At 49.3% G+C, this 27,111-nt stretch overlaps 3 protein-coding genes across 4 annotated transcripts; all 3 read left to right on the plus strand.

Annotated features, from left to right (window-relative positions):
- The first annotated feature begins 7,981 nt into the window (after nucleotides 1–7,981).
- PSME3 (proteasome activator subunit 3) lies at nucleotides 7,982–14,617 on the plus strand. Its single transcript, XM_047093388.1, has 11 exons — nucleotides 7,982–8,234; nucleotides 8,930–8,962; nucleotides 9,083–9,145; nucleotides 9,344–9,448; nucleotides 10,349–10,397; nucleotides 10,939–11,051; nucleotides 11,319–11,387; nucleotides 11,528–11,595; nucleotides 11,695–11,749; nucleotides 11,871–11,957; nucleotides 12,834–14,617. The coding sequence occupies exons 1-11, from the start codon at nucleotides 8,193–8,195 to the stop codon at nucleotides 12,912–12,914; spliced, it is 765 nt and encodes a 254-aa protein (XP_046949344.1). The 5' UTR covers nucleotides 7,982–8,192; the 3' UTR covers nucleotides 12,915–14,617.
- Nucleotides 14,618–14,714: 97 nt separating this feature from the next.
- Nucleotides 14,715–21,047, plus strand: AOC2 (amine oxidase copper containing 2). Its single transcript, XM_047093387.1, has 4 exons — nucleotides 14,715–17,581; nucleotides 19,441–19,726; nucleotides 19,961–20,090; nucleotides 20,415–21,047. Exons 1-4 carry the CDS (start codon nucleotides 15,994–15,996, stop codon nucleotides 20,679–20,681), a joined length of 2,271 nt encoding a protein of 756 aa, XP_046949343.1. The 5' UTR covers nucleotides 14,715–15,993; the 3' UTR covers nucleotides 20,682–21,047.
- A 750-nt stretch (nucleotides 21,048–21,797) lies between these two features.
- On the plus strand, nucleotides 21,798–26,681 carry AOC3 (amine oxidase copper containing 3). Of its 2 annotated transcripts, none has more exons than XM_047093558.1 (4): nucleotides 21,798–23,397; nucleotides 24,867–25,152; nucleotides 25,552–25,681; nucleotides 26,406–26,681. In XM_047093558.1, the coding sequence occupies exons 1-4, from the start codon at nucleotides 21,798–21,800 to the stop codon at nucleotides 26,679–26,681; spliced, it is 2,292 nt and encodes a 763-aa protein (XP_046949514.1). The 2 variants fall into 2 exon arrangements, with proteins under 2 accessions (XP_046949514.1, XP_046949515.1); XM_047093559.1 differs by having other exon boundaries at nucleotides 24,867–25,070; nucleotides 25,551–25,681.
- The last annotated feature ends 430 nt before the right edge of the window (nucleotides 26,682–27,111 follow it).

Below are 27,111 nucleotides of genomic sequence, written 5' to 3' on the forward strand. Positions count from 1 at the left end.
AAAGTTTCTCCTTGGGAGAACCCGGCTTTCTTTTAAACACCCCTGAAAGTGGTAGACACACTTGGAGGGGAAGGTGAGAAGGTAAATTTTATTGTTTTATTTTATATTTTAAATTTTCAGTTATTAATCAGGAAAAACCGAGCCCTTCTGATACTAAATATTCAGATATTAAAATTATAAAACGAAAACCTTTTTGTCTTGGTGCAGGAATAGACCGATCAATGGAAATAATATAGTTCAAAAATAGACCAAGTGTACAGGGTATTTAGTAGGTGGCAAAGCTAGTATTCCATTTCAGTGGGGAAATGAACTACTTAATAAGTGATGAATGGAGCCAAAGAGCCTGAAGATAGTAGATAGTACGTAGTAGTGAGCTGAATCTCTGCCTCCCTGGTTACACCAAAGAAGCTCCAAGTTTGGTCACAAATTTAAGCATCAAAAATACAATGATTGGGACGCCTGGGTGGCTCAGTCCTTAAGCCTTTGACTTTGGCTCAGGTCGTGATCACATGATTCACGAGTTCCAGCGCCCCCATCCGGCTCTCTGCTGTCAGCACAGAGCTTGCTTTGGATCTTCTGTTCCCCTCTTTTTATCCTTCCCCTGCTTGCTCTCTCTCTCTCTCAAAAATAAATAAACATTAAAAATATTTTTAAAAAAATACAATAACTAAAGGCACTCGATGAAAGCATTTGGTGAATATTTTTTATAATCTTGGAGTAGAGAAGGTCTGTCTAAGCAGGACATGAAAATCAAAACCCGAAAAAAGGAAAATATTGAATTTTACTCGTTAGAAATTAAAACTTTCTGCACCATCAATGACACTGTAAAAAAATTTACAAAAGAAAAATGTAGAAAATGGTTGCAGCTCAAGATAGAAGGGAATTTCCTCAATATACAGAACTCTATTCAATGCATAAAAATACCAATGGGCCTGGAATGAAATGGGCAAAAAATATGAAAACGCAGCTCACAGAAAAACAAATGATTGATAAAGAAATAGATGTTTCATTTAATTTGTAACGAAGTCAATGGAAATTAAACTTAAGTGAGGCAGCATTTCTCACTTATGAGATTGATAAAAGCTGAACCGGTTGATAACATCCACTGTTAACATTCGCACAACTATAGAATACCATTGGCTGGGAGTGTACATTAGTTTAATCTTTTCAGAGGTCAAATTGGAAATGTCTATCAAAATTTTCAATGTTCATATTCTTTGACTTATAAAATCTCTAGGAATTTTCCTAGTAGATATTCAGGTGCACAAATGTATATGTACAAGAATGTTCACTGCTAAATGTCTTTCAGCAATAGGGGATTGTTTAAATAAATTATGGTGTTATTCATTCAGCCGAATACCATGCAATCGTTAAAAGAAAATAAAGTAAACTTGCTTTTTATTTGGTTCATTTGGCCACTTTGAGGATAGTCTGAAGCAGGGCAAGGGTGGAAGCAGGGAGACCAGCTAAGAGGTTTTCCATGAATTGAGGCAAGAGATGATTGTCAATTGAAATAAAAATTATAGGCAGTATACATGGTATGATTTTATTTGTACAAAAAAACCATGGTATATGATATGATGTTACATGTTACAGGAAGTGATGCACAACAAGCTGTGACTGTAACTGAACAATAGGACAGAGACTTTTTCTTCTACTTAATGCAAGTTTGTATTGCTGGGTTTTGTTTTGTTTTGTTTTCCACAATAAGCCTATAATTCATTTACAACAAAATTAAACCTTTGTAGAAAGAAAATATAACAAATACAAGAAGCTATTATTTTTATATTTTCCATTAAGGTGTGTTTTTCCTATGGATTTTAACACAGTTGTATTTGTACTTGTAACCTATCTGCAATTTTTGTATCCTGCTTTGAAAATTTAACATTACAGGGGCACCTGGGTGGCTCAGTCAGCTAAGTGTCTGACTCTTGATTTCAGCTCAGGTCATGATCTCAGGGTTCACGGGTTCGAGCCCTGCATTGGGCTCTGTGCTGACATTGCAGAACCTGCATGGGATTCTCTCTCTCCCTCTCTCTCTGCCCCTCCCCTGCTCTCTCTCTCTCTCTGTTCCTCTCTCTCTCAAAAAAAAAAAAACAAAAAAACAAACTTTAGGGGTACCTGGGTGGCTCAGTCAGCTAAGCGTCCAGCTTTGGCTCAGGTCATGATCTCACAGTTTGTGAGTTCGAGCCCCACATCGGGCTCTGTGCTGACAGCTCAGAGCCTGGAGCCTGCTTTGGATTCTGTATCTCCCTCACTTTATGCCCCTCCCCCACTCATACTCTGTCTCTCTCTCTCTCTCTGTGTCTCTCTCAAAAATAAATAAAAAAAAAATAAATAAATAAAAAAATTTTTAAACCTTAAAATTTAACATTATATATTATTTTTCATTTTGCTACATAATTTTCATAATTGTCATTCTCATGGCTGCATTACATCCAATGAGTGACCTTAATGTATTTTTTTTAATTTTAATGTTTATTTATTTTTGACAGAGAGAGAGAGAGAGAGAGAGAGACAGAGCATGAGCGGGTGAGGGGCAGAGAGAGAGGGAGACACATAATCTGAAACAGGCTCCAGGCTCCGAGCTGTCAGCACAGAGCCCGACACGGGGCTCGAACTCACAGACCCCGAGATCACGACCTGAGCTGAAGTCAGACGCTCAACCGACTGAGCCACCCAGGCACCCCAATGTGTTTCTTTTTTGCTGGAAATTTCCATCGCTTCCAGTTTTGGTGGTTACATTCATGCTGCCACGAAGAGCTGACTGATGCCTTGTGATAGGGTCTCACAATTGGGATTTCTGAATTAAAAGAGCATGGCTATTCCATGTCTACTGATTAACATTAGCAATTGCTTTCAAAAAAGGTTGCACATAATTACATTCTGCCTCCAGAATGAGAGAACCTGTTTCACGATGTGTTGGCCAGTATTAGGTATCATATATCTGAGGAACATGGGCTAAAAAATGGCACTTGCCTGTCATTTTAATTTGCATCATTTGTTACTTGTATATACTGGCTTGCTGTAGGAGTTCCTCTTTTGTGAATTTTCTGTTTCCATCCCTTGCTCATTTATCTGCTAGGCCCTTAATATTTTTCTCAATATTTTTCATCAATTTGTGTGAATGGTCTATTAAGGTGTTTTCCAGATGTGGAAAAGTTTTAAAGTTTTATGAAACCAAATCTTTCCTTTTTTTTTTCTTGGTGACTTATATTGCTTAGAAGGTTGTACTAAATAAATAAATAAATAAATAAATGTTAAAATTAAATTCTATTTAAAAAAAAAAAAGACAGTTGTTCCCACTTCCAGAAATAACTTTCCTATTTTTTAAGTGTATGTGACCTTTCTATAACTGGTATTAGATGCAGTGTGTGGGACTAGATTGCTCTTCTCCTGGTATTGCTAACTAATTAGAGATTACAACCTTTTTCCTCTTGGGTCTTTCAGCATGACACCCCCTCCCCTCCAACACATACACAACCTGGAGGAGGTGAATGGAATCATCCCCAAAGAATTCTCACCTTGGCCTGGTTTGGCCGGTTCATAGTTCTACATTTCTTCCTGCTTGGCTGCCACCAACACCATCTCAGAAAGGTCCAGAGATGTAATGAGCTTTTAAAGCAAGGAGTATAGGGACACCTGGGTGGCTCAGTCGGTTGGGCGTCCGACTCCAGCTCAGGTCATGATCTCCCAGTTAGTGGGTTCTGGCCCTACGTCGGGCTCTGTGCTGACAGCTCAGAGCCTGGAGCCTGCTTCCGGTTCTGTGTCTCCTCCTCTGTCCGCCCTTCCCATGCTCATGTCTTGCTCTGTCTCTCAATAATAAATATTTTTTTAAAAAACTAAAAAAAAACAAAGAGAAGAGCATATAGAGATTACAACTAGGGATTTAGAAGTCTAGACTGCCTGGGTTCAAAACCTATCTTTGTCATTCCCCAGCTCTGACCTTGAACAAGTTGTTCAACTGCTCTGGGCCTTGTTTTCTTATTTATAAAATGAGAATAATAGTATAGGTCACATAGAGTGATGTGATGATTAAATAAACTACTAATATTAAGCACAAAGAGCAATGCCTGGCACTTAGTAAAGTGCCTGTGCCCTGCTGCTTGGGGAATATGTGACAGTCAGCATGCATAATGCTTGAGGGATTGTCAATAATGGACAAAATACCCTAAGTCATTGGGGTGCCTGGGTGGCTCATGTGGTTGAACATCAGTCTTGATTTTGGCTCAGGTCATGATCTCACAGTTGTGAGATCAAGCTCCACGTTGGGCTCTGCACTGGGCCTGGGGCCTGATTAAGATGCTCTCTCCCTCTACCGCTTATGTACTGTCTCTCAAAAAACAGTACCCTAAGTCATCAATTCAATAAATATTTATTGAGGACCTACTATGTGCTAGTTACTCTTCTACCTCTGTAAGGATACACTAATGAACTGTTCTAGTAGTTTATATTCTGGAGGAGAGAATTTGACAATAAACTTATAAACAAATAAGATGATCGATAATGGTAGGTATTAAGGGTGGAATTGTGTCCCCACAAAATATGTTCAAGTCCTAACCCCCTAGTACCTGTGAATGTGGCCCGATTTGGAAATAGGGTCTTTGCTGATGATCAAGTCAATCAGGTCATTAGGTTGGGCCCTAATCCAATTTGACTGATGTCCTTTAAAAAGGGACAATCTGGATACAAAGATGGATGTGGGGGTGCCTGGGTGGCTCAGTCGGTTAAGCATCCATCTTCAGCTCGGGTCATGATCTCACGGTTCATGAGTTCAAGCCCCGCGTCAGGCTCCGTGCTGACAGCTTGGAGTCTGGAGCCTGCTTCGGATTCTGTGTCTCCCTCTCTGTCCCTCCCCTGCTCACACTCTGTCTCTGTCTCTCTCTCTCTCTCAAAATAAATAAACATTAAAAAAAAAAAAAAAGACGAGACTAGCCTACGGTCCTCCAACCCCACCACCATCTTCCTTGTCTTCTCCATCTGGCGTACTTAAAACAAACAAAACTGTGAAGTATAAAACACATATAGAAAAGGACAAAAATCCTAAATGTACAACTCAATGAATTTTCACAAATGAACACACCCATGTAACCGTCCCTCGACTCCCCTCCCCCATGTCCCCTTCCAGTTGCTACTCACCCCAAGGGTAAACAATACCCTCAGTTCTAAAACACCATAGATTAGTTCTGTTTTGAACGTCTTGTAAATGGAATCATACATTATGTACTCAGTGGAGATGGGGGAGGGAGGGGTGATAAATGATTAGGGAAATGACTTTGCAGTGTGGGAGAGTAAACTTGTCAAGAGCATGTAGTAGGCTCTCAGGCAGTGTTGTGCACCCATTTGAGATCTGTGAACACGAATTTAAAGTGAGACCAGTCATCGGTGATCACGTTTGATTCACAAGCACCAAGAATGAACAGAGTTTGTTAAATATAGTGGTGCCCTCGACAACTGTTCGCTGAATAAATAAATAAATAATGAGTGGAGTATTACATAAAACATTTGGATAGGAGAGGAAGGGAAATAAAGAAGGAATGTGTACCCTGTATCAGTCTTCTTACAACCTATCTGAAGACAAAATACAATTATTTGAGAACAGAGTCATATTTCGACAAGCACAAACATATTAAGTTTTCAACTTAAAGTTACTGATTCTGAAAGAAATGCAGGGTAATGGCATACTTAACATAGGATGAAGTTGATTTGGGAAAGGATTCCCGAGGTTCCAGATCAGAGTTCAAAAGTTACCAGGTGCAAAGTGTTAACAAAAAGCAGAGGTAAAAGAGAGAAAACTAGCAGACGTTAATAAGCAAGATCGGCAGTATGGGCTATGTTGTATGTAGTCTTGAAGAAATGGAAAAGGACTTTGAGTTTGGAAGCAGGGATGATAATAATTATATAGTTTAAGGGGTAACCTCTTCATGCTAAGCACTAGCAGGTAGCATATCTGACCGGTGGCTATTTATCTGCTGCCTGCCTTGTGTTCAGACACTGTGCTAGTTCTTTTACATATTCATAATTTCCAATATTCACAAACACAAGAGTTACATATTATTTATTTGTTACCAAAATTCCATTCTACGGATGGGGGATTTGAGACTCAGCGTTTCAGTCATCTTCCCCAAAATATCAGTTAGTAAGGAGTTGAGGTGGGATCTGCAGCTAGGTCTGATTCCGAAGCCCCAGTCAGTGGCACTTCATTTAACCGCGTATTCCCACCATCTCTCTTGTGCTTCCCACATTATTCCTGGCCTGCCCAGGAATAATGCTGAACGGCCAGAATGACCCCAAAATGTAAATCAGATGACCTGCCTTTGCACTTAATCCAAAGTGTTTTCCTAACAATCCTGCCACCCCACTCCCACCCACAGTTCACTAAGGAGTCTTTCAATTTCTTCAGCAGAACAACCTCTTCCCCTCCCCAGGGCATTTGCCTGTGCTGCATCTCTAAGTACCTTGTACCTTCGGAGCCTCTTCCCCTCACTCTTCCCCAGTTAGACCCTTTACATCCTCTAGATCCTCGCTTGTCACACCATCTGAGAGGCTGTCCTTGGCCATTCTACGTAAAATAGACCCCTGGTGTTCTCTATGTCAGTCACTTGTTTCCTAATATTTACCATATTTTGCAATTATGTTGTCAGGTTATTTTCTAATGTCTTTCCCCAGTATTAAGACCCAGGAGGCCAGAGAACTTGAGGCTTGTTTACCTTTGATGTCCCAGAGATGTGCTTTTCTTTTTTTTTTTTTTTTTAATTTTTTTTTCAACGTTTTTTATTTATTTTTGGGACAGAGAGAGACAGAGCATGAACGGGGGAGGGGCAGAGAGAGAGGGAGACACAGAATCGGAAACAGGCTCCAGGCTCTGAGCCATCAGCCCAGAGCCCGACGCGGGGCTCGAACTCACGGACCGCGAGATCGTGACCTGGCTGATGTCGGACGCTTAACCGACTGCGCCACCCAGGCGCCCCGAGATGTGCTTTTCAATACAGGAGTGTGGCACCTCTGAACTGAGATGTACAGTATGTATAAAACTCACACTGGATTTCGAAGACTTAGCATGAGAAAAGAGTGTACAAGATGTCATTCATATTTTTATATTGATGACATGTTAAAATGATAATGTTTGGATAAACTGGGTTGAAGCACTGATCAAAACTATTTTCACCTGTTTTACTTCTTAATGTGGCTACTATCTAATTTTAATTATTAAATAACATTATTTCTAGGCTCCGGGACAATGCTGTCCCACGGCCCAGTGCAGTGTCTTCTACTTTATTGAGTGAAAGCACCAATGTTAAGAGACAGACCGAATGAATGGATGAGTGAAGAGATACGGTCTCTGCCTTTTATTAGGAGAATGGATATGGCGTTTGTCGTGGAAGTCAGGAGATCTGGGTTCTGGTCCAGGATTTACTGGAAACACTGTGTAGCCTTGGACAAGCACTGCCCAACTCTGGGCGCCAACTTGCCCATCAGGCAGGCAGCTGTTCTCTGAGGTCTGGAAGTGTATGAGTAAGTGGCGGAGAAAGGCGGGGAAGCCTGGTACAACAGAACTTGTCTTCAGTTGGCTCTAGCCTAACACTAGAGCTTGGGCCGACGGGAGGAGGCAGCAAGAGTCACAGACTAGAACCCCCGAGCCCAGCGCCGGGACCGCCGGCTTCCTCGGTCCCACGTCACTGGGGCGCGACGGCGTTGTCCTCGAGGCGGCTGCGGTTCAGAAGGTCCCTTCGGTGAAGGCGAGTGCCGAGCCGACAGAGGGTCAAACAGTACTCGAGTCTCTCTAATGTTCAGTTTTCAGCAAACTACCTTCTGCCGCCCTCCCCACTTCTTCACCCTTACCCGCTCAGGAAGCCGGGAAATAAGACTCCAGCCCGCCGCGTCCAGAGCTAGACCTCAGCGCGGCTGCGCAGGGCACGTGCTCATCCTCGCCGGAGTCCCGGCGATTGGCTGTGACGTAACTTCCGGCGTGAGCGGCGAAAGCCGGGAGGGCGAGCGAGAGAGCGAGCAGGCAGCAGGCAGCAGGCGGGCGGGCGGACGGCACGGAGGGAGGGTGCAAGCGAGCAGTGAGTGAGCCAGCGAGGGCGGCCGAGTCCCTAGAACAGCCGAGATTCCTCCCGTCCCTCTGACCCCCTCCCCGGAGCCCACAGCGCCTCCGGTCTCCAGTGGAGCGGACACGGCCCGGCCCGGCCATGGCCTCGTTGCTGAAGGTGGATCAGGAAGTGAAGCTCAAGGTAGCGGCACCGGTCCGGGCCTCCTTACCCCTCGCTTCGATCTCCGAGCAGTCTGACCGGCTCCCCACTCCCCATGGCGTCTTTGTCTCCCTGGGGACACCAGCTCTGAGCTTCCGCTCGGCTCAGCCCAGCCCCCCACTCCCAGAGATGGCATCGGGGGAGAGGATATTATAGGGTGGCCTTCTAAACCGCGTCTGGTGGTGGAGAGCCCCTGGGAGACCTCCGCGGACACGTGGTGGACTCAGCACTGTAGGCCAGTGACAGCTGGAAGTCCCCCAGCCCAGAAACGTCCCCCCCCTCCGGATGCTACCGCTGCTCTCCCCCTACCCTTGGCGTCAGGCCTGCCTGGTATCAAAGGCTGGGTCTGGATGGGGGTTGGCACGTTTGTGAGCTCACACCTCCCCTCTCTACCTGTCTTTTGTTTGCTCTCAAATTCAGACAGCTTCAGACACTGGAGGGAGGGTGGGAGGGAAGACAGGTGGGTGCTGCTCTTAAGCCCCGCTTCCCTCTCCCGAGATGGAGAAATGGATCCTCAAAAAAATAAAGTATTTACAGTCTGGGGGCCTCTCGGCTTCTCATTACAATTACAAGGTGAGGGGAAGACAGCTGGATTTGGGTTTTCCCATCCTGCCCTTACCTCTATTGGCCAGGTACTGACTTGGCTGTTACTGAATTGCTCTCTTTGTTAATTTTAGGTTGATTCTTTCAGGGAGCGGATCACAAGTGAGGTGAGTACAATAAACAGAAACATAAGTGTTGGTTGGTAGTTGGGAGTTTCCAAAGAAGAGATCTGTAGAGAGAGACCATCCCACAATTATTAATTGAGCTGTATTTTCCTTCATCTGTAGGCAGAAGACTTGGTGGCAAATTTTTTCCCAAAGAAGTTGTTAGAACTTGATAGTTTTTTGAAGGTGAGAGACCCTTTTCTTTTCTTCTGATTCCCCAATTTTTTTGGCACTGGTCTTTCTGTCAAATGGGACAAATCATGTGTTGATTCTATTTTGTTTTGTACTGTAAAACACTCTCATTTCTTGCCCTTCAAATGAAATACTTCTTTGTTCATTTTGAAAAGACTAATGTTGTTTTGGGGGTGGGTGTCTCTCTTTCAGGAACCAATCCTAAACATCCATGACCTAACTCAGATCCACTCAGACATGAATCTCCCAGTCCCTGACCCCATTCTTCTCACCAATAGCCACGATGGACTGGACGGTGTGAGTGTCCTGTGTTTTTCTTTGTATTCTGAAGCAATAGGTTCTCTATTCTCTGTTCTCTATTTCCTGGTCAGTTTGAACATGTACGAGGAGACAGCGGGATTCAGATCTAGGAACAAGGGCTGTTACAGACATGATGATTCCAGTACACCCCTTTTCAACCCTAATTTTCATTTATAGCATGAAGTGTATAACCTAATGCTCCACTCTCCTGGAGTGAGTTCCAAATAGGACTAATAGCTACAGGTTCCCTCAAGTTATCTGGTCTGTCCCTCTGGCTCTAAGCAAGATTTTTCTTTACCCATCCGAATGTCTTGAGCATTGTTTACAGGATGAGTAGTTCTTGCTATAGAATTGTAGTCCCTGTCTTTGCCCCTGCATCTTTAGCACCTAGCGCTTGTCAAGTTGTTCGTTCACATTTTTAAATAACACTGATAACACTGTATTGTTGTTTGAATTACCGTCTCATCGATAGAGCTTGCAATTCTGGAAAGCAGAAACTGTCTTAATCATCTGTATCCCCAACACTTAGTACTGTACCTGCTACATGTATTAAGTGCTAAATACATGTTTGTTGATTGAATATTGTGCTTCTTTGTGGAACCAGAAGATTTGTACATATTCCCTTAATTATCCTCATCTTGCATTTAATGGTTCATTTTCCCTGTTGTGTATAGTATCCACCCCCTCCCCTAATTGCTTAATGTGTTATTTGAAAGGAAAAAGTGTAAGTTGTTTTGTGGCAAGAATGTTTTCTTAAAGCCTTGTGTGTGCTTAGTAAATTGTGCATAAATTAATGAAACAACTTATGGGGCCAAAGAAGGGATTGGACTTGCTTGAAGGGTGACTTGTGATGCGGGTATGTCAAGAGCAGGCTAATTGCTGTCTCTGTGTCCTTAGCCCACTTACAAGAAGCGAAGGCTGGATGAGTGTGAAGAGGCCTTCCAAGGTAAGAGCCTGCCCCACCTTACCCACTCCCTGGCTAGCAACCTGAGCAGGAGGATTGGGTCTGGTGGTCTCCTGGTCAGGAGATAGAATCAGATTTTATTTTTCAGAGTTAGCATTCTCAGATTCTCCAAACATAATCATTATTTAGCACCCAAAACCTAATTTCCCGATAAACAGAGAGGGTTTAACGTAGTGTGGACTGCCAAGGGAGAGAGATTAGAAGTGGCTACACATCTCAGATTTTTCACAGAAGTCCCAGTTTTGTGTTATTTTCTCTTCCTTAGTAATATTGGTACATTAAAACTTTAGAGCATATTTTAATTTCTTTATTCTCCAGACTTTGGTTATACTTTAGACACTCCTTTGCTAATACGTACATTTTCTCTTTTTGATTCTCTTGGTGGTGTCATGGTTTGCAGATAGGGTTGTAATAGATAAAAGGCAGAGGTCATAGCATCTCATGGGTTTGGGCAGAAGAGAGAAAGGTGGGGGGTGTTAATGTCCTCCCTACCCCAAGCATTTGACCTTCGTGTCCCTGCCAGGAACCAAGGTGTTTGTGATGCCCAATGGGATGCTAAAAAGCAACCAGCAGCTGGTGGACATTATTGAGAAAGTGAAACCTGAGATCCGGCTGCTGATTGAGAAATGCAACACGGTGAGGCGGGGGCTTGTGACCTATGGGCTGACCCCATAGCCCCAGACCCAGATAGCCTGGCTTGAACTGAAAAATGTTGGATGTGCATTGGGAGGCATGGACGTTATTAGGGGGGTTGGCACATTAAGTGTCTTGGCTCTTGTGCTTCTGGCATGTGACCCTAGCGGCATGGATTGTAGACTTTCATGGCTTCAGCAGAAAAGGCAAGGATCCTCATTTATATACTGTATTATTTATCACATGTATTCTGGTCCCCTCACCCTCCAGGTCAAAATGTGGGTACAGCTCCTGATTCCTAGGATAGAAGATGGGAACAACTTTGGGGTGTCCATTCAGGTAACGTGCTCGTATTACAAACTGGAGAGGAAGGTTTGGGAGGTTTACTTTCCTTTCCCCTGCTTTGCCTGTTTTCCCTTTCCCTTTGGTCTGCTCTCTGGGTGACTTGGAAGTGACTTGACCCACTTGGTTTTTTTTAGGAGGAGACAGTTGCAGAACTAAGAACTGTTGAGAGTGAAGCTGCATCTTATCTGGACCAGATTTCTAGGTAGGGCTGCTTGGGCCTGGCCCAGGAATCAGGGACTGGTGACGTGGCAAGCACTGTCCAGGGTCTCCTGCAGCTTCCTCCTCTTCTCTCTCCTTCCAGATATTATATTACAAGAGCCAAATTGGTTTCTAAAATAGCTAAATATCCCCATGTGGTAAGTAAGGGTTTGGGGGTCTGAGGGTGGAAGTGGAAGGAGAGGGAGACCGTTTCTGGGCAAGAGCTGCCTGTGCGCGGTCTGGCGTCGGGAACTAGCCTGTTCTCTGCCCTCCTTTCAGGAGGACTATCGCCGCACCGTGACAGAGATTGATGAGAAAGAATATATCAGCCTTCGACTCATCATATCAGAGTTAAGGAATCAATATGTAAGTAGCCTGACATATTATCTGACTGCCCACGGTCACCCTGGCTATTAGTTCTGGGGATCATTTTCTTGCTGTGCTCTGGGGGTCAAGACGGGATGGAGTACGATAAAACGAGTAGGATAAATTCTCATCAACTGAGTGTTGAGAACCATGAAATCTTTGGGAGCACGTAGCTGGGGACCCCCTTTCTCTTTGGACAGCAGGGAATGCAGTGCAGTGTAGGCATGAAGATACGGGCATTGGAGTCAGAAAGGCTTAGGTTCAGAACCAATTCTTCCTGTAATCTGTGGCCTTGGGCAGGTTGTTGAACCTAAAACTCCAGTCTCTTCATCTCTAAGATGAAACTTAGAGTATCTACAGCACCAAGGTGGTTTTTAAAAGTGAGTGAAACAGGGGCGCCTGGGTGGCTCATTCGGTTAAGTGTCTTGACTTTGGCTCAGGTTGTGATCTCGCAGTTCATTGGTTTGAGCCCTGCGTCGAGTTCTGTGCTGACAGCTCGGGGCCTGGAGCCTGCTTCGGATTCTGTGTCTCCCACTCTCTCTCTGCCCCTCCCCCTGCTCACACTATGTCTCTCACTCTCTCAAAAATAAACATTTTTTTAAAAATGAGTGAAATAACACATCAAAGACCCAGTATAATTGTTAGTACATTAGGTGCTCAGTAAATGTTAGTTGTTGCTAGACACTTGGGTCCTGGGAAGTACCCGGGAATCCCGTGTGTGGGTATTAGAGAGGGGAGGTGGCCACCCTGAATTTGCATTCCGGTGAGTGAGATTGGGATTATGCGTATGATTGCTTAGGGATTTGTGGTTGGTATCTTGTTTCCTTGGGAAGTTGGGGTGGAATAAATGTGTGATTTTCTGACCTTTTCTCCCAGGTCACTCTACATGACATGATCCTGAAAAATATCGAGAAGATCAAACGGCCCCGGAGCAGCAATGCAGAGACACTGTACTGAGGCCAGGGCCAGGGCCAGGGGACTCTGTGAGTCTGGCTCAAGACCGACATTGCCTTGGTTTGTTACATGACTATCGTGATGGGGAAACTGGCTGGAAATAGTAATCACACCTCTCTCTGTTTTTAGTTAGAGTCTAATGAAACTCTCATGTAGTTCTGTGACGTGTTTACCTCTTTTTTCAGGCCTCAGGAACTCTTCTATTTCCTTCCCTAATACCCTACACCCGACCTGTCCTAATTTCTGGAGAACTCCAGGTTTGTGTGTGCAGGATATCAGCACAAGAATATCTGTGTTTTCTCTCCCTGCCCTTTCCCTCCTATGTCTTGGGCTTTGTGTTTTTTTCCTTCTTTTGATTAGTTGATTAGAAGCTGAGGGAACTGGAAGGAAAGTGCTAGGTGTTTTTTAGGAACTGGAGTCGGGGGGGACCAGCTCCTCTCCTCTGACATAAGGTTAGTGTCTCTTGCCACTGTGTGGGACATTGGATCCTCCCTCCCACAGTTTCCCTGGTAATGACTTAGGGTTTCCCATTCACATACCTCCCACCTTGAACCTGATCATGACAAGAAACACCTTAGGCCTTCAGCCAAATCCCTAGCTCCTTGAGATGTTTTTGTAACTAGGATTTTCACATACACATATGTGTGTGGTATACACAGACAGACAGAGCATATGCCTTCCTACTCTGTTACCTGATTTCCCCATCCCTTCATCTGTGGTGTTGTCCCATACACCCCCCCCCCCCCCAAATCCCATGAACCCTGTCACACATCATTCAGAAAGTGATAGTTGTCTTAGTCCTCACCCCCCAGGGCCCTTTGTTTTGCTATTGTAGCCTCTTGGTGCCCAGAGGCTGGTAAGTTGGAGGAGAGCTAAGAGATGAGAAGCAGAGGATTTGGGGAAGGCCCCTTTCTCTGTGACTCGGGTCCTTTTGGGCGTTATTGCAAAGGATGGTCCTCTGACTCCTGGTTGCCTCTTCCCAGGCCAGTTGTAAATGGGGTGGGGCTGTCTGCAGCTGTGAGGGCCAGATGCTGCTGCTCCTGCTGGGCTTTCCTATGGGAAAAATATTTCTCTTATTTATAGTATTGTGCTTCCAAGGAAAGCAGCACCTGTGTGTGTGTGTGTATGTGTGTGTGCGTGCACACGTGCATGTGCGCATCGTGTGTATGTGAAAATCTGCTGGGCAAGTCAAAACTATAGAAGAGTTGCCTATCTCTCTAATCTTCCAGAGATATCACTTGATACAGCTTTTCTGTTAGCCGTCATCAAACCCCCACTTTTTCATTCTGCCACTACTGGAGAGTCTGTATCTGCAGTCAGCCTGCCAGTGACTCTCAGTATCTGTTTCTGACTTTTATTCTTCCCGTCTCCTTGCCTTCAACCCCAATCACATTTCCGCCCAGATGCATCATTTTTACTCCCAGTATGCTGTAGAGAAGGAGTCAGGATGCTGTCTTCCCATGAATAGTACTCAGTAACAAACCAATTGCATTTTAGTTGGGCAGTGCCCCTACCCACCCTCCAGATCCCTTCCAGCTGAAACCCTTCCCTACTGCCACCATGTGTTTCTCAGTTTCCCTTTTTGTTTGTTGGATTATTCTGCCCTTTCTTCTCACCTACCACCCTTGGATCGTAATGTAAAATTCTTTTACCATGTCAAGAAATTATTAAAAATGCAGGTACTTTGACCTCTTTCTAAAGCTGCAGATCCTGGTGCGATACTCTGGTGACTAGGGACATACCCGTACTCAAGTGCGTGCACATGGGCACACCCACCTCCACATACACCGCCAGCCACCCTGTTGGGGATTTTTATACCAATTGAGCTCTTTTCCCTAAAATAATGGGAAGACTGAGATTTCTGCCAACCCAGAGGCCGGGGTGGTCCTTCATTTGTGTTCAGTCTGAATTAACGTGAAAGTTTGCTCTTCCCGAACCTAAGCTGCTTGCCTCTCTCCTTTCAAGATCCCAGCTCCTTCCTCTCTTCCTTGGTGATACCCATGAACTGCCAGTAGAGGCCACTCTAGTTCCACGTGTGGGGAATCACCTGGCTCAAGGCACACCCTACCCTGTCATTTTCTATACCTTATACTAATTTTCCCCACTGAGTAGTGGCTTAAATTTCTTGAGGAGATACCAGGGACTCCTGGTTTTGGTTTTCCAATGACTTGGAGGGCTGTCTAGGACTCTAGCTGAAATAAAGTTTCCTTAACTTCTACCTTGCAAAGTAGCCTTCTGGTATCCAGCGATCCCCTCATTGTCTGCAGAAAGAGATTTGAGATCTTGAACAGCGGAGGGACATTTGCTGTATTTGGTTTCAGAGCTTGGTACCAGTAGCTAACAATTTTTGAATGCCTCCCCTGTGTTGGGCTCTGTTAAGCAGGTTATGTGCATGGCCGTGTTTAATTTTCATGAATCTTAGGTAGTTTACCCCTTCTTGTAGGTGAGGACACTGAAACTCATGATAAGTGACTCCTCTGAGGTCCCACAGCTTAGGGACGGGGTGGGTGGCGGTTGGTGTACAAATCCGACTGCTGAGCCCAGGTGCTCACTGCTTCTGTCCCACTAATTAGGTGAGAGGCCTGATATTACAAAGCAGGGGCTTGGCCTTTGGCAGCTGGCCAAGTGCTTCTTGCTGAACTGGGTCCTGGGACTATCGGGGGTAGTGCCCGCTAGGAGGTAGGAAAATGGATAGTTCTGTGCCTGCGTGTAGCACACAGCACTTCACTGGGCATCTGAGATCTGCATTCTGCCTCAGACCCATTCTGAGTGAAAGGTAGAGCTTACAGTTAATCCCTTGAGTCTAGTCTAAGTGATAGTGATCAGAACTCTTACCAGTGCTGCCACCAGGAGTTCAGGGGCAGGGGACAGGCTGTGCACGTGGATGTAGTGCCTTGAGCCAAACCACGGAACAGAAAATTGGAACAGAATTATATAAATTAAAGTCAGAAATTTCCTGTCCAGCCCACAGGGTGGAGTTTTCTCCATTCCTATCCATCCTACTGAATATAAACCCTGATTTGATGTCAGTAGGGGGAAGGAGCAGCTGGTAGGACTCACATTTCAGCTTTCTGAGTTCACCATGAATCTCAAGGTAGTCCTTGTGTTCCTGGCACTGTCCCTCATTACCATCTTTGCCCTGGCCTATATTTTGCTGACCAGCCAAGGTGGCTCCAGCCAGCCTCCCCGCTGCCCCTCTGTATCCCCCAGTGCCCAGCCCCGGACACCCCCCAGCCAGAGCCAGCTGTTTGCAGACCTGAGCCCAGAGGAGCTGACGGCTGTGATGAGCTTCCTGACCCAGCAGCTGGGGCCAGGCCTGGTGGACGCAGCCCAGGCCCGCCCCTCGGACAACTGCGTCTTCTCGGTGGAGCTGCAGCTGCCCCCCAAGGCTGCTGCCCTGGCCCACCTGGACAGGGGGAGTCCCCCGCCCGCCCGGGAGGCACTGGCCATCGTCTTCTTTGGCGGACAACCCCAGCCCAACGTGAGTGAGCTGGTGGTGGGGCCGCTGCCGCACCCCTCCTACCTGCGGGATGTGACGGTGGAGCGTCACGGGGGCCCCCTGCCCTATCACCGACGCCCCATGCTGGGAGCAGAGTTTGCCCAGATGTGGAAACATTTGAAGGAGGTGGAGCTACCCAAGGCACCAGTCTTTCTGGCTTCTGTCTTCAACTACAATGGCTCCACTCTGGCACCTCTGCATGCCACCCCCAGTGGCTTGCGCTCAGGGGACCGTGCTACCTGGATAGCCCTCTACCATAACATCTCAGGTGTTGGGATTTTCCTTCACCCAGTGGGGCTGGAGCTACTGCTGGACCACAGGGCCCTGGACCCTGCCCGCTGGGCTGTCCAGCGGGTCTTCTACCTTGGGCGCTACTATGCAGACTTGGGCCAGCTGGAGTGGGAGTTTAAGGCTGGCCGGCTGGAAGTTGCTAGAATTCCTCTACCCCTGCCGGATGGGGCTTCATCCCTGAAGTCCCGAGCCCCCCCAGGTCCTCTCCCCCCTCTTCAGTTCTCACCTCAGGGCTCCCGATACAGTGTGCAAGGGAACCTGGTGGCGTCCTCCCTCTGGACATTTACGTTTGGTCACGGGGTGTTCAGCGGCATGAGGATTTTTGATATTCGGTTCAAAGGCGAGCGAGTGGCCTACGAAGTCAGTGTCCAGGAGTGTGTGTCTGTCTATGGTGCCGATTCACCCAAGACAATGATGACCCGATACTTGGATAGCAGCTATGGACTTGGCCGTCACAGCCGGGGCTTGGTTCGGGGAGTGGACTGCCCCTATCAATCTACGATGGTGGACATCCACATATTAGTGGGCACTGGGGCAGTCCAGCTGCTCCCAGGTGCTGTATGCGTGTTTGAGGAGGCCCAAGGACTACCCCTTCGGAGGCACCACAATCACCTTGAGAGTTATTTCTATGGTGGTTTGGCTGGCTCGGCCCTTGTAGTCAGGTCTGTGTCATCCGTAGGCAACTATGACTACATTTGGGACTTTGTATTGCACCCAAATGGGGCTCTGGAAGGGCGGGTCCATGCCACAGGCTATATCAACACGGCTTTCCTGAGTGGGGGTGAGGAGAGCCTCCTCTTTGGGAACCGCGTGGGGGAACGAGTGCTGGGGGCGGTGCACACGCATGCCTTCCACTTCAAGCTGGACCTGGACGTGGCAGGTGAGTGCTTGGGTGAGGATTGAGAGTTGGGGTGGAGGAGAGGGAAGGGAGACCCCCAAATCAAGCCACAAGCAGAGAGTGGCATGCTAGCACCACGATATATTGTGGCAACAGAGAGGGACTGGTGTGTATTCAACTGCAGTCAGCCCGAAACACCGGGCTGACCTGGCACAAGAGGAGGGATGCCCTCACCCGGCTCCCCTGACTTGCTGTGAAACTAGCGATTGTGAAACTAGTTTAAATGCAATGGCTGTGCCTGGCTGCCTTAGTGTCGAGTGACTCTGCGGGTAGTGAATTTGCCCCGTCATTTGGGGCTGGAGTTGGGGCTCTGAGATTTTCCTAACGGATTCTGAGGGTCAGTGGTTATGGGGAAAGCAGGAAAAGGAAGCAGTCTAACAAGGTTTTCAGAGTAGAGGTGGTCCTGGGGCATAAGAAGGGTGGGGACACTAGTTGGGGGTTGCCTCACAGGATTTCGTAAAACTAGACAGAGTACAGTGGCCCCACCATCCTCCTGGGGAGGGTCATTTCATCTCTGCCAGCACATGTCATAACCAGCCCTCCAGTGACACAGCAGGCATGTAAGTCGTGCTGCAAGTGTAGAAAGGGATTTCTCAAGTGGGGCTCAAAGCACAGAGAGGACTTACTGTTCCTGGCAGATTTTTATCAAGAACAAAATAACTAACTTAATAAAGACTAGGAGACCCAGAAAGGAAAATAGAAGTCTCCGGCCCTTTGGCCTAAGGAGGGTGGGGGGAGATAGGACAAGAAGGGACTGGCCAAGTATAATGCTCTGTAACTACACATCTTGTGACACATTTTCTTATCCTCTTGATTATAAAGACATGATTTGGGGTGGGAGGAAAACTAAGAACATTCCATGTTTGAAATGAGCATATTAATTAACTATTCTTTGACGTATTTGGAACAGGACTTTCCTGATGTGAAGTTTCTCTTGAGCGTTTCTGGTATTAAAGAGCCTGTCTAGGGGTCCCTATAGTGCGCAGCCCAGGCGCCTGCGTACGGACAGCCTGCAGAGACACTGGGCTCGGTGCAGCGCTCTGTGCACCATGCCAGGTGCCTTCACAATAGGTCCTGTTTAAAGGAACGGACAGCCTGAGCTTGCAGAAAGAGTATACGCATGTGCCAAGTGGGAAGAGGAGTGTACATTATGAGTGCAATCGAATCCCGGGGAGGTTTCAGCCAATATAAAATCTAAATCTACTCACTTCTGAAAAAGAAAAACCAAAGTGGTCCCCACCTTGTGAAGAAAGGAAGCAAAATATCAGAGCTGGGAGAAATATGCAGAGCACCCTGGGAAGGGGATTGGGTGGTTCCAGCCAGCTTCTCCAAGACAAATCTCTCTTTCATAGTTAACAAGAATGTAACTAGCCACCTGCATATTCTTTCCCACTTACAGAGCTCAGCTACAGAACAGCTCTTACTATGCCCGCTGTAGAGATTCAGAAAGAATCAGAAGAGCCAAGAATTGGTCCAAGATCTACTAGGTAGACCAGTTGCTAATAGAACTTTCTGCAGTGATGGATATTCTCCATCTATGTTGTCAGATACGTTAGCCACTAATCACGTGGCAACTGAGCACTCAAAATGTGGCTAGTGTGACTGAGGAACTGCATTTTTAACTGAAATGGGTCTAGCCATTTCTGATCTTAACCATACTGAACAGGGCAGGTTCAAAGAAGATGGGCCAGCACTCGAATCCCAGACCTGGGTCCCAGCACGGAGTGCTCTCTGATGAGCTCTGCTGCCCCTTGTCAGGCCAGTGCAGTGGGCATCGTGGGGGAACCAAGGGACCGTCTCACCTGGTGTGGACCTCCTTTCCCCCCTCCTCCCCCTGGCAGGGCTGAAAAACTGGGTGGTAGCTGAAGACGTGGTGTTTAAACCTGTGGCAGCCCCTTGGAGTCCAGAGCACCAACTGCAGCGCCCACAGCTGACTCGGCAGGTCCTGGGAAGGGAGGACCTGACAGCTTTTTCCTTGGGAAACCCCCTTCCCCGCTACCTTTATCTGGCTAGCGACCAGACTAATGTCTGGGGTCACCAGCGCGGGTACCGAATCCAGATCCACAGCCCCCTCGGCATTCACATGCCCCTGGAGAGCGACATGGAGAGGGCCCTCAGCTGGGGGAGGTGAGGAGGGCTCTGGGCACTGGGTGGTAGGGAAGGACTGGTCCGCTTCCCCATCCCAGCTCTTGGAGACCCCAACTCACTACCCTTAGCTTACCATTCACCCCCCTACCTCTAAGATCCAAGTAGATATGGAATGGGGAGTGGTCTCACACAGAATCTGATCCAAAAGACTTCTAGGCCAGTAACGGACCCTGACATTTTCTGACACCACCTTCCTTCAACATTCCTGGTCAGATACCAGCTCGTGGTGACCCGGAGGAAGGAGGAGGAATCACAGAGCAGCAGCATCTATTACCAGAATGACATCTGGACACCCACCATGGCCTTTGCTGACTTCATCAACAATGAGACCCTCTTAGGAGAGGTTGGTAGCCCCAGAGGCAGAGGAGAGGGTCAATTTATGCTCAATGTCTTGGCTGCCCAGTCCCTGACCGTAGGTTGGAGGGCATGGTAGGTTTCCAGTTCTCAGATTCAGGGGCCAACAAGGGTCATTCCTCTTGGGGTGAGATTAGCTCTGAGACCCTGACCACTCCGACGCTTCTCACAGGATCGCCCCGCCTACAGTGTGGGTCCAGGGCTGGGCGGAGGTGGAAGCAAGGCTGAGGCTAGGGGCTGGGCATCGTGGCTGAGGGGGGTGGTTCTCTGGGTCTTGCCTCCAAAGTCTTTCAGCCTCTTCCTCTTCCTGCAGGACCTGGTGGCTTGGGTTACAGCCAGCTTCCTGCATATCCCCCATGCTGAGGATGTCCCCAACACTGTGACTCTGGGGAACAGAGTTGGCTTCTTGCTCCGACCCTATAACTTCTTTGATGAGGATCCTTCCATCTTCTCCCCTGGCAGCGTCTACTTTGAGAAGGACCAGGATGCTGGGCTCTGCAGTGTCAACCCTGTGGCCTGTGTCCCCCACCTGGCGGCCTGTGTCCCAGACTTGCCCCCTTTCTTTTACCAGGACTTTTAGCCCCAAGGGTGTGGTGGGACATGGAGGGAGGTTGCTGAGATGTTTGTACCTTTCTCTCTGTTCTCTCTTCCTGCTCCCTTGACTCTTACCTATTAATGTTCCTTAGGAAACAGCCTCCCATACTATACCCTTATATATCCCCTCCATTAATTCCTATTTTCAGTTCATTTTAAATGATGAATTTAGACAAATGATATTATTAAAATATTCAAGCAAAAACATCACAATTCTACCACTCAGAAATAGCTAGTGTTCACATTTGGTGAATGTTATGCCAGACATTTCTTTATGCATATGCATTGAAATGGAAGAATAGATGGAATTTTGTAAAAATAGATGGTGTGTGTGATTTATAATAAAAGGTATTACAAGATTTTTATTGCTTGAATTTCTTCTATTTGACTTTTGAAGTATCTAGAATCTGGCTTCCCCCCTCTCCCCCCCCCAGCCCCCGTGCCCCCTCCAACCCTCCCCCCCCCCCGGGAATATTAAGGACTCTGGCTAAGGAAATTAGCAATGGAAGAAGAGAGGGCAAGGGGGATAGACCTGGCCAAGGAATGCTGCTTGGGAAGCTGCAGGGCTGGTGGTGGGGGTTTCCTTGGAAGGAGAACAATAGCTCCAAGTTACAGGAAAGGGAACATCTGGCCCTGGGAAGGTGGGGGTTTGGGGAAGAAGCCAGGCTGAAGGGGACGGGGGTCTGCTCTGTGCAGACCCACCCAGCTCCTTACTGGTGGTGCTTTTCCAGGTTCTGGCTGATCAGTTGCATTATTTTGAAATCCCACTCTCCTCTGCCTACCCCAGCTCTCCCCAGTTCCAACCCTGACCCAGAAAGCAGAGTCTGATTTGGAGCCTGGAAGACAAAGCCATGTAAGGTCTGTGGAAATCTCTGCCGCCCTGCTTCTGGCCCGCCCCCCAACCCCAGCCTGCCCCGCCCCCTCCCCAGCCTTCCCATGTCCTTCCCACCCTCCCCACCCTCAGTATCCTGAACCGCTGAATAGCCGGAACCTTAGCCAGAGTCCAGGAGACCCCTGTATAGAAGCTAAGAGAACTTCCTCTGCTGATCTGAGAATACACGTCTCCACTCCAGCTCAATTCTCTGTCCTGCTGTCACTGACAATGAACCAGAAGACCACTCTGGTGCTCCTCGCTCTGGCTGTCATCACAATTTTTGCCTTGGTGTGTGTCCTGCTAGCTGGCAGGGGAGGAGATGGGGGTGAACCCGGCCAGCCTCCCCGCTGCCCCTCTGTCTCCCCCAGTGCCCAGCCCCGGACACCCCCCAGCCAGAGCCAGCTGTTTGCAGACCTGAGCCCAGAGGAGCTGACGGCTGTGATGAGCTTCCTGACCCAGCAGCTGGGGCCAGGCCTGGTGGACGCAGCCCAGGCCCGCCCCTCGGACAACTGCGTCTTCTCGGTGGAGCTGCAGCTGCCCCCCAAGGCTGCTGCCCTGGCCCACCTGGACAGGGGGAGTCCCCCGCCCGCCCGGGAGGCACTGGCCATCGTCTTCTTTGGCGGACAACCCCGGCCCAACGTGAGTGAGCTGGTGGTGGGGCCGCTGCCGCACCCCTCCTACCTGCGGGATGTGACGGTGGAGCGTCACGGGGGCCCCCTGCCCTATCACCGACGCCCCATACTGATGCGAGAGTACCGGGACATACACCAGCTGATCTTCGACAGAGAGCTGCCCCAGGCTGCTGGTCTCCTCCACCACTGCTGTTTCTATAAACGCCAAGGACGGAACCTGGTGGCGATGAACGCGGCCCCCCAAGGTTTGCAGTCAGGGGACCGGGCCACCTGGTTTGGCCTCTACTACAACATCTCAGGGGCTGGGTTTTTCCTGCACCCCGTGGGGTTGGAGCTGCTGGTAGACCACAAGGCTCTGGAGCCTGCCCACTGGACCATCCAGAAGGTGTTCTTTCAAGGCCGCTACTATGAGAGTTTGGCCCAGCTGGAAGACCAGTTTGAGGCCGGCCTGGTGAATGTGGTGCTGATCCCAGACAACGGCACAGGTGGGTCCTGGTCCTTGAAGTCCCAGGTGCCTCGGGGTCCGAGTCCTCCTCTGCAGTTCCACCCCCAGGGCCCCCGCTTCAGTGTCCAGGGGAGTCAAGTGGCCTCCTCATTGTGGACTTTCTCCTTTGGCCTTGGAGCTTTCAGTGGCCCAAGGATCTTTGACATCCGCTTCCGGGGAGAACGGCTAGCTTATGAGATCAGTCTCCAGGAGGCCTTGGCCATCTATGGTGGAAATTCCCCCGCAGCATTGCTCACCCGCTATATCGATGGCAACTTTGGCATGGGCAAGTACTCCACTCCCCTGACCCGGGGGGTGGACTGCCCCTACCTGGCCACCTACGTGGACTGGCACTTCCTTCTGGAGTCCCAAGCCCCTAAGACAATGCGTGATGCCATTTGTGTGTTTGAACAGAACCAGGGCCTCCCCCTGAGACGACACCACTCAAATTTCTACTCCCGCTATTTTGGGGGCCTTGCAGAGACAGTGCTGGTCCTCAGATCTGTGTCGACCTTGCTCAATTATGACTATCTGTGGGATATGGTCTTCCATTCCAGCGGGGCCATAGAGGTCCGATTCCATGCCACCGGCTACATCAGCTCAGCATTTCTCTTTGGTGCTGCCCGAAGGTACGGGAACCAGGTTGGGGAGCACACGCTGGGCACCGTCCACACCCACAGCGCCCATTTCAAGGTGGATTTGGATGTAGCAGGTAAGATATTCCAGCAGAAACAAGGATTCCAGAAGAGGGGACTGAAAGTTGTCTGTTTGCTTTGGGTTTTCTGGAAGTTATCAGGAAAGGCAGATCTGAGCATGAGTTGTGGTTTCATACTTCCACTTTTGTTGGACGGGAGAAAGTTGGCTGCTGAATTTTATTTGGATCTTAGCTCATTGGCTGAGAGCAATGTCACCCTCCCTCCACATGACCTCATCTGAAAATCTTGAGAAATGGCAAAGCTCAGGGAGGAGGCAGCCTCTGGGCTCACAAGGTCCCCTTTGCCCTCCTCCCTCCCTCCCTCCCTCCCTCTTATACAGGCCCCACTTCAGGGAGGCAGCCCTTCATTTTTCAGTTCATTTCTCTGTGTCTGGCCTGTGGTGCTGAGGTTTTGGAGGCTCTGTTTGCACTGTGCCAAGTCCCTGGCACATGCAGGCCCGTCATGGAATACCCCAGGTTGTACATTTCCTTGGGAGATGAAGCCCCCCTCCTCCCTGAAATTCCATCTCTCTCTGGGCACAATACACTTTATAGCATAGGTGCTGTGGAGTGTTCAGATAGATCCTGGGGTTAGTGGTCACCGAGAGCGCCAAAGATACGTGAGGTCTTGGAGTCTGTCTTTCCACTTTTCTTCCCCACATTAAGTCAATCACCCATTTTTTTTCTGGTCTGCCTCCAAAATGTGTCAAAGCCTTGCTGGGCCAGCCTTCTCTCTGCTGTTGCCACTCTTCTTCCTCTCAGGTCCAGGGGCCACCTACCAGCCTGTGCCTGCATGCTCCCCTGGGTAGCTCCAAGTTTCCCCATCACCTGTAAGATCCGCACTCAGAGGGTGCAAGGCCCTTCCCCTCAAGAGTGCGGCTCCAGCCCGCCTTTCAGGCTCCTCCCCCGGCTGTCTTAGCCACGCCCACCCCCTCCGAGGCCCGGGACACACGAGTCACCCCAGTCACACACGAGTCAGGCTTCTATGCTTTTGCTCATGTTTCGTCCCTGCCTAGAACGCCCTGCTGTGCTGGTCATATGTCCTGATACAAGGCTGAAAGGCACCCAGGAAGGCCCCCTTTTCCGGCCTGCGCCTGTATTCTGTGACCTTGGACCGTGAATGTGCTCCTCACGCACAGCAAGCCAGCCAGGGCTTTGCCTGCTGCAGCCTCCGTGAGAGCAGGAGGGAAAGCACAGGATTTCATTCCTCCGTGTGTCCCAGGGCTGAGCACAGTCTCTCCATTAATAAGTGTGAAGGAGTAACGAGTGAAATCCTTGAGGAAACACTTTACAGGTCAACAGCTTTGGCTGAAAGATCAGGGATATCTTGGGGAGAGGGAAGGGGAGCAGGGGGCACACCCAGTTCTGGGTTTCTCTTTGGCCCCACTCTGAAGCAGTGAGTGGAGGGGAGGGGACAGAATCCAGAGGGGACAGGGCAGCTGCGTGACCAGCCCTCCTTCCCGCCCACCTCCACCCCACCCCGGCAGGACTGGAGAACTGGGTCTGGGCTGAGGACACGTCCTATGTCCCCATGGCGGTACCCTGGAGCCCCGAACACCAGATGCAGAGGCTGCAGGTGACCCGGAAGCTGCTGGAGACTGAGGAGCAGGCCGCCTTCCCCCTGGGAGGCACCCCACCCCGCTACGTGTACCTGGCCAGCAACCACAGCAACAAGTGGGGTCACCCGCGGGGCTACCGCATCCAGATGCTCAGCTTTGCTGGGGAGCCGCTGCCCCAGAACAGCTCCATGGAGAGAGCCTTCAGCTGGGGAAGGTGAGCGGCAGGGTGTCAGAGAGGGGCTGGGGGAGGAGTGAGAAGGAGTGGGAACCCAGCTGAAACTGTATTCGAGGGAGAGGTGGGAGCTCCGTTAGGATTTCCCAGTTGCCAAAATGCATGCACCGGGCATATGTTCCCTGCGGAAGGCTAAGGCCCAGGCGGGAGACCCCTTCCTCATTTTGGATGGGGGGAGACGCCATGCTGTGAAATGGCAGGGGGATGATCAGAAAGCAGGATGTGGAAAGAAAGAGGTTGGCTGACCCACTGAGGTAGCACCAGAGTCACGGTACGAGTGAGATGGGAAGCCGGAGGTCTGTGCACTCAGCCCCCCTTCCATCATAATCAGGCAGCAGGACAGGGTTAGTGACCATGGAGGCCTGACCAGTGCCTCCCTAGGTACCAGCTGGTAGTGACTCGGCGGAAGGAGGAGGAACCCAGCAGCACCAGCGTCTACAATCAGAACGACCCTTGGGCCCCCACTGTGGATTTCACCGACTTCATCAACAATGAGACCATTGCCGGAGAGGTCAGTTGACTGTGGGAGGGTGAGGGGAGGGAGACAGGGGCACAAAGAGGAGCCCCACCTTTTCTTTAGTTCCCTGAAACCCATCTGGTCCCCCAGGGGCGGAGCCGACTCCTGCCTTCCGTGCTTTTGCGGATCCACCATTACCTCATGGGAGTTCATTTGCAGACACTGGCCGAGGCCCCAACCCATCCTGGAGACCCTGTGGCTTTCTGAGTCTTAGCTTCATGGACTTTGTCCTTTGGGGGCCTCAGGATTCAAGGAGGGCTGGAAGACCACACTTCTTGTGTGTAAAGCTTCTCTCATTTCTGGCTTGACCTCTGAAAGATTAATTTCTGAATGTCAGACACTTTTGCCTCCTAAGCCCTGGTCTCCCCACTCCATCCTCCTCTCAATCATAGTTGGGGACACGTGGAGAGCGAGAGAGAGGCTAGCTAAAGTAGCCTGTGGGCGTCATTCCTCTGGGGGTGGATAGGCTGATGGTGGCATGATGAAACATGTCCGAAATGGAGAGCACAGGCTGGGACAGGGAGGCAGGGGCTGCTCCCAGTATGAAGCTGACTATGCTCGGACTCCTGGGCCAGTGGGAAAACTGTTTAAAGACTTAAGATCCTTTCAAGGAAAGGTGGGCTGGCAAGGTGGATCTGTACACACAGGGCTACTGGAGGAGGCAGGCATGTCCTTCGCAAAGCCAGGCCTCAGGATCATCTTTCTTCTCCCCTGCCAGGACTTGGTGGCCTGGGTGACAGCTGGCTTCCTGCACATCCCACATGCAGAAGACATTCCCAACACGGTGACTGTGGGGAACGGTGTGGGCTTCTTCCTCCGACCCTACAACTTCTTTGACCAGGACCCTTCCTTCGATTCTCCTGATTCCGTCTATTTCCGGGGGGACCAGGATGCTGGGGCCTGCGAGGTCAATCCCATGGCCTGCCTCCCCCAGGCTGCTGCCTGTGCCCCAGACCTCCCTGCCTTCTCCCACGGGGGCTTCTCTCACAGCTAGGGGGGTCCCTGGGATGGGGGATGTGGCCAGGGGCTCCAGGGCCAGGGTGTGTGGGGAGGGGAACAGTGGGCACTGGGCCAGGCAGCCTGGTACCCTCTTTTCTCCCAAGGCCCCTCTGTATGGCCCTCCCTGACACCCCCTCCCTGCTGGGAGCATCCTGAGCCTGTGATGCCTGACCCTGGGGGAGGGGCAGAGACACGACTCAGCTTTGTTGGCCCCAGACCTGCTGGGTTCCTGTCCCAGAGAGAGTGGCCAGCCGAAGCCTGGACTGATGGCCAAGCTTTTTCCAGAAGACTCCTGTTTTTTGTGGGTTTGTTTTTGTTTTTGTTTTTTATTTCTGGCTTTCCCAAATCTTTTTCATCCATCTCCAGGTTCCTCCTGAGCCTCCTCAGTCCCTCACTTGGGAGGTGAGGGTGGCGTTTCTGCACTG

Source organism: Lynx rufus, unplaced genomic scaffold, assembly GCF_022079265.1.
Source record: "Lynx rufus isolate CCGP_SWC_20201006 ecotype Redwood Valley unplaced genomic scaffold, mLynRuf1.p SCAF_34, whole genome shotgun sequence".
NCBI lineage: Eukaryota > Metazoa > Chordata > Mammalia > Carnivora > Felidae > Lynx > Lynx rufus.